The 6852-nt window shown below is 46.5% G+C and overlaps 1 protein-coding gene across 1 annotated transcript; it reads right to left on the bottom strand.

Annotated features, from left to right (window-relative positions):
* Nucleotides 1-2347: 2347 nt before the first annotated feature.
* Nucleotides 2348-6627, bottom strand: LOC142785279 (uncharacterized). The gene is made up of 2 exons (XM_075883734.1): nucleotides 6394-6627; nucleotides 2348-3732 (listed from the first exon to the last, which is right to left on the bottom strand). The coding sequence occupies exons 1-2, from the start codon at nucleotides 6512-6514 to the stop codon at nucleotides 2519-2521; spliced, it is 1335 nt and encodes a 444-aa protein (XP_075739849.1). The 5' UTR covers nucleotides 6515-6627; the 3' UTR covers nucleotides 2348-2518.
* Nucleotides 6628-6852: the final 225 nt, after the last annotated feature.

Genomic DNA, 6852 nt, shown 5'->3' with positions numbered 1-6852 from the left:
AGCTATCGACAAGGGTACTCTGACAGAGGATGAATACTTCCGCTGCTCTCGAACACACCTATGTGCTTGTTGAGCTCGCTCAACAAGTACATAGGTACATAGGTGGTGTGTTCGACAACAATATGGCAAGTATAAGCGCTATATGTCAATTTAATATCAGCACAGCGTTACGAGGTGGACGTAAATTATGCCGCGCATGATTTCCATATCATGATTATCATGTTTGCCCCTGGAATTTGTGTTCGTCGGCCATTCATGTCATAAGCCCCGCCTCGATGTTCTAGTGGCTAAGCTACTCGGCTGCTTACCCGCAAGTCGCGGGTTCAAATCCTAGTTGCGGCGGCTGCATTTTCAAAGAAGGCGAAAGTGCTGTAGGCGCATGTGCTCAGATATGGATGCACATTAAAAACCCCAGGTGGTTAAAATTTCTGGGGCCCTCCACTACGGCGTCTCTTATAATCATATAGTGATTTTGGGACTTTAAACCCCACATAACGATCAATCAATCAATCACGTCACGTAATACCAAATTTGGTATGTGAATCTAGCGACGAAACGGCCGTGAGCACGCTATGAGCGTTGCATGTAGTCATGTTTTACATAAAACTCATATCATGATTACCATGTTCGCACGGATCACTTACCTTTTCCTTTCATTCAAGTCACGTAGTACCAAATTCGGTACATGTGAAGCTAGCGAAACGGCCGCGAGTGCGTCATGAGCGTGGTAGGTAGACATGTTCGCTTATAGGACACGCAATTCACATTGAATGATGCCTAGTTGTTTCCTTGCTGCTCTAAAACGCTTTAATACTCATATTAAAGCGATTCCTTTTCCGACATCAAGCCTGCCTAAGGCCAGTTCGCAACAGAGTTCTAAGCAGCAACGTGGCTCTGTGATGAATTACTCGGCTGGCACACAGGGGTCCCGCGTTCGAATCTTGTATTCTTGGTGTTTTGTTTTTATTTACTCTGTTCTTTTCACTTATTTTGTGCGATAGTGCTTACGGACACCGGCAGTTGTGGATAACTATGGCACAAGCGACCTTTGTTGCGATTTCATAACACCTTTCTTTGTAGAAATTCGGCAGGACCCACGAACGATGGCAGTCGATGTTATTCAAAGCATGCGGAAAGAACGTGTTACGGCCACTTCACAACGGTTGTTGGTATCAACTGGAGATCTTCAGGAAGCATATCCACGAATTCTACAACGTCCCTTCACTCAAAGCATCACCCTGACCTGAGAGAGCCGATGTAAGCGCCGCCTCTAAGCAGAGCAAGTCACTTTTACGTGACTGAAACTTTGCAGCGATTCTTGAGAAGTTCAGCGTCATCAGCCGAGAAGTGGCACAGTGCCCAACTGTGCCACTTCACTTCAAGTGTCAAGTGAAGGACAATATTCGAGCAGAGAAGCGTTTGTCAATACGAAAGATTGTGCCCTCCTGAATAACAAACATGGAACCACGAACAAAATAGTACATTTCGCACTCGAAGTGGTTTTGTATGTAATGTAAATATGCATTTAGTGCGACTTATTGTACGTGAAGCTTTTTCGTGGCTATGTTGGGCATGCAATAAATGACGGCATGAGACAATGCGCTGCTGTTGTAGGCAAATTATAAGAATACTTGCACTGGCAACTACACTTGTCATTCACTACATAAATATGTTTGTCTGTATAGTTACATTACTTCCAGTGCCTTAGAACTGACAGTAGGCAAGGCTCACTAAGCTCCTTAAGTGAGCAGATTTTCAGCCGTATTGCATAATAAACATCCCTAGAAAATCTCATGGACTGCTGTTCTTCTTAGTCGTACCACAGAATACGCCGTAAATATTTGTTAAAGTAAATCGAAACTTGAAAACCAGGACACACAGCTAAATTTATGGACAGGAATACTTTATACTCATACTAAGCACCAGTATTTGTGCTAAACATGCTCCGTATACCGGAGAACTTACATGTTTCATTTCAGCAACTATAATGAGCTAGAAGTCTATCAACTTTTTAGCAATACTGTCATATCACAAAAGCTAATTTTACCTTATCAAGGAACTGCTTACATAATAGCCGCCTAGTGATATTTCGCTATATAAACAAAACGATGATCTATCCGAAGTCACCTATTCATGCGTGCCGACGTCCAAAGTAAATTTTCTCGCAGCCAGAACGCTGCTCCTGAACCAGTACTTGCTGCTTCAGGTGACATGCAATTATTACATTATTGCCCAACCCACGTCTAAGAGCATCCTCCTAGCTGACATTTATGCATATAATAAGAGAGCACTCAGCGCGGATTTGCGGGGGATACGGCAAGGAAGCGTGAAGGGGGGGGGGGGGGGGCTTTTTTTATCTTGCGAATGTTCTGAGTTTGTAAGGGTTCTAATTTCTCTGTGCTCACAACGTAGCAAAATATTTTGGTAGCCATGTGTGGCTCCTATGGACTGATTTACACAGAGGCACACTACCGTACTTTATGGCGCACCATGACCGAATCGTCTGCTACTTCAAAATTCAACCTGAAGAACGTTCTTTCCTAGAAGCGTCTTTTTCGGTGAGTACTCCTGAACTCCCAGAATTTACGGTATCACCTGCTGAGGGAGCGTTCATCACCTGCGATTTCGGTGCTTCAAATCTGTGCCTCGCTGCTAATGGACCGTCGTATTCCGCTTGAACAGTCATCGGGTTTACACCGTCATGAGCAGACCGGCGACCGTTGACGGCAACGTTGAGTAAAGCATACAATCCCACGAAGGCCAGGAAGCCAGCGCACCCGAGGCCCAGTGCGAGCCAAGCGTTGTCCCTGACCTTTTTCGACCCGCCTGCGTCGTTTGACACCTCGCTGGAGCTTGTGGTGCTACTGGAGCTGCTCGTTTTTGTGTGAGTCTTAGCGCGCGCTTTTTCCTGCCACCGGCGGCTCCCATCGTTAGCTCGAGACACGTAATGGCGCAGAATGCCCGGTGGCATTCTGTCGTTCGGATAAGCACTCTGGCCCTGAGAAGGAAACGGGCTGTAGCCTGGCTCCAAGCGCTCCCTGTTCACCTGGTATCCGCCCATTGGGTCATACGAAAGCGTTGGTGCTGGTTGTAGAAGACCAGTCGTGTACTGCATCTGTGGCAGAGTACTTCCGTGCGTGAGAATGGGTGGGGGTAGCGGTTGCCCAGGAGTAGGCGAGAAATGTGTGTATTGGTGGTCGGGAACCTGGGGTGGCGGAACCGAGTCGAGGCCCCATGGTACTTCAGAAATTTTTGGAAACGCCTCGCAATTCTGATCGTGGCACGGGACATACATGGTACTCGGCAAGTGTGACTGCTGCTCCTGCTGAGGTAGAAGAGGAGGACCGATGAGTGGGGCCGTCATCTCGCTCGGAAGGAGCCAAGGAGGAGACGCCACGTTAAGTGGCGTAACTACAGGAGGCAATTCCGGCAGAATGTGGCGAGCAGGTGACGAGGCACCAGTTGTTCTACGCTTCCGGCTCTTTGGCGAACCGGTCTCGTCGGCTTTGCGAGCGAGAGCCCTCGGGGACTTCGCTGACTGCGAGATGCTCATTTTCTGTGATGTCCCTCCGTGATTGGGACCTTTCTCAAGCTTGGACGCGGCGCCACGCGTGGGTGACCGCGACGGAGAGACGCGCCGCCTCGAAGTGCGCGGCGACTTTGAGCCCCGACGCAGCGCTGCGTTCAACCCTCTCCGCTTGTCCCGTCGAGATTTCTCCTCCTTCGTTGTTCCTGTAAAAAAGGATGTGGAGATATGGAGGCGTCATCTTCTCTCACAGGTGGACATAAAAACGTGGAGCAGTGATAATGAAAGCATTTGGTTCGTCAAGTGTCTGCTTCCCTCCTTAGCAATACCGTTGAGGCACGTTCACCGTGAATTTAGTTCACCGTGAATTTTTCTATGCGACGTTTACAGGCGAAATTTTATTGAGCTTTTATTGAGCGAAAAATTATTGAGCTGTTCAAATACGGGTTATTGTAGTGTAATGTTTTCTCAAGACACTTTTGAATATAATGTGCACAAGAGTGCACATTATATTCAAAATTATGCGCATTGTAGTCCACTGCAACCTTCGAAAGTTCTGCAATGTCCTGGGGCACGCCCCAGGACATAAAGTTAATGTTTGATATGTGCAGTTTTTTTTTCTAAATTTGCAGGCTAGTGTCATATATTTTTATTCTGCAGACTAGCTCAAATTCTTGCCATTTTTGAATGATAGTATGTCTCTGATTTTATGATTGTTTACTCACCGGATACTCACTCGAAAGTATCTAACGGTACAATATACGTAGATTCTGCAAAGCAAAATGCCCGAACTGTGATCGAAGTCTCAAATGTGATCAAAGTTATTGAAAATATCTCTCTTAGATTAAAATTAAATTCCGATTGCTAGCTTCGGCGTAGCTCAATTATAGTGCTTTAGAAGACATCACACTGTTAACGTACAATAGCTTGTGGTGTTCATTTTGTTGTTTGTTTCCTTACATAATTTGTATCTTTAAAGAACCCAGGCGCACACCATCTCGCTTCACTTGGGCATTCACGCGGAACTTCACCGTAGATTTGAGCACTGCGCCGCGCCCGAACTGATGAGTTCGACCCATCACCGTAAAAGAACGTCGAGCCAGCACTCACAGCGAGGTGGACCTTAGGCGACACTGTCCAATCGGTCATTTGTGTATGGGCTTTTGATACAATCAGAACTGATTTAATGGGAACTAGATGTCAGCAATATAGGTACAAGTGAAGCTGTGAATAAGAGAGAGGCCGTGGCTCGTAGCCACTGATTTATTCTAATTCACGTGCAGTATTTCGGCGTGGGCTGCACTAGTCATGGCTTCATGCATCGCATATACAGTACAGGAGTTGCTAGCTCATATAACCAACAAAATATATAGATTATAGACCCCAAATCTTCTAGTAACGTTGCCACAAATAGCACACATGAAGGAGCAAAGGACATAATTTGGAGCACCGCTTCTCTTTTGTGCTAGAGCTTCCGTGATGGCGCATGGCTGAGAGGCATCGAAGAACATATAACAAGAAATTGCTGCCAGCCGGAGAAGCCAAGACGCATATGCACTCTTCTATGTTCTTAAGCGGTCACGTCAAACCAGATCTCGTATACACCAGCTTCACGGGTGAGTGCGAGCAAGGCCAATGTACCGCCAAAGTCAGACCAATGGGACACCCTGTTATATATTGCAGGATCTGAGCGACACCAAAGTGATGGTAAGTCTCGACAACCTGACAACTGGACGCGGTGGACGCGAGGATATCCCGAGAAAAAATGACATCGTGGTGCGGGCACCACGATTCCCACAAGCCAAGTATGGCCTTGCGCAATGCACGAGCGCCGAAATCGTTCCTCCATAAGCCACGAACGCCCATTCCTACGAAGTAAATCGACAATGTAACGAAGAAAGTGCCAATATGGTAAGGGTTGATAATTATCAAGGGCTGAATGTGGGTGCTAAGGCCGAAGCCAATGTATGCAGGGCATTTCTGTAATGCAAAACACAGACAATAATCACTGATTGTTTGATGTAATTGCTGGGGCAGCGATCGTGAACTAGTCATACCTGGGTCTCCTACCCCTATTTCGTATTGTCATGCGTGTTGATTTGGTTGTGTTCGTATTGCACCCACAACCAGTGCTAGCAACTTTCGGCTCCGGCTGACAAGCTTCGCAGTGAGACAGAGAACCTTCGTCCACCTGAAGGCCTTGTGACTACGTTAGTTTATCTTGGTAGAGTGAGCCCATTCTACTGAGCAACTTTATAAAAATTTCCGGCTGAGTAGCTAATGCAATTTCCTGGATGATTATAGGCTACCATCCCTAGTGTAAAAACACGTAACTTGCGGACAACTAACGCATGCAGCCAACAGTGTGTCTCCAATGGGCAAGCGCCGCTAGTTATATTACCTCAAGAATTCGACTCGTTACTCCTATGACCATAACCATGGGTGGAAGATGACCTCTTCGAAATATCTTTGTTGTTTTGCGCGTAAACTAAACTCTACATACAGCTTTCAGCATTCACCCCGTTTTAAACAGCAATAAACAATTAATTAAGGTCAACGATTCAAAACGAAATAAGCGTTGATTTGATCCGAAGTGAAGCTGTTATCACGTGGTTTTAAAGTAGGAACAGTTCACATTTTTTAGCTGGTGTAAGTTCCGCATCCAGAGTTCTCTCGCCCAGAAAGATAGGTATCCCTCAAGTATACTTATATTGCGCTTCATCGAAGAATGAGGCGCCACAAGCGAATTGTTCCCGTTCCATCATTCATCCTCTGTCACCCTTCTTTCCCCTAGTTTCTTTTATAAACAAGTTCTACTTCATCGCAGTATGATGAGACGTCAGGTGACGGGTACGTAAGAAACTCACCTGAAGGAGCTTCCATTGTCTTCATCGCGGTTGGCCGTGGTTGATCATAATGCAACATCGCCGGATATGAAGTGGCGTTATTGTTACAGCCTGCTGGCTCAATGAACCGAGGCTGGTACATAGCTGGCGGCGCGGCTCAGCGAAGGCTCGCGCCTCCATGCGTTGGAAGCCGAAGGCCTTGCAGCGTCACAGGTGTGCCGTACGAAGTGGACTGGTTGGCAGCGTTGATGATGATACGTGGGTACCTCAAAGAATGGCACGTACCCACAAACCAGATGTTCCAAAATCACGTTTCCTTAAATTTAAGGTAATAAAAACAAAGGCAGAAATGATAGACTTGCTCCACATGGAGCAGTAGAAAATATTGCCGGAAGTGCTCCGAATGTGCCAATGAATGACACCACAAGTGTACGAGCGTCAGCCATAGGACAAAATTTTCACCACCTGTGCTTCGCGGAT

This window comes from Rhipicephalus microplus, chromosome 2 (genome assembly GCF_043290135.1).
Source record: "Rhipicephalus microplus isolate Deutch F79 chromosome 2, USDA_Rmic, whole genome shotgun sequence".
In the NCBI taxonomy this organism is placed as follows: Eukaryota; Metazoa; Arthropoda; class Arachnida; order Ixodida; family Ixodidae; genus Rhipicephalus; species Rhipicephalus microplus.
The sequence above is the reverse complement of the archived record's forward strand: the minus strand, read 5'-3'. Positions and strand labels throughout refer to the sequence as shown.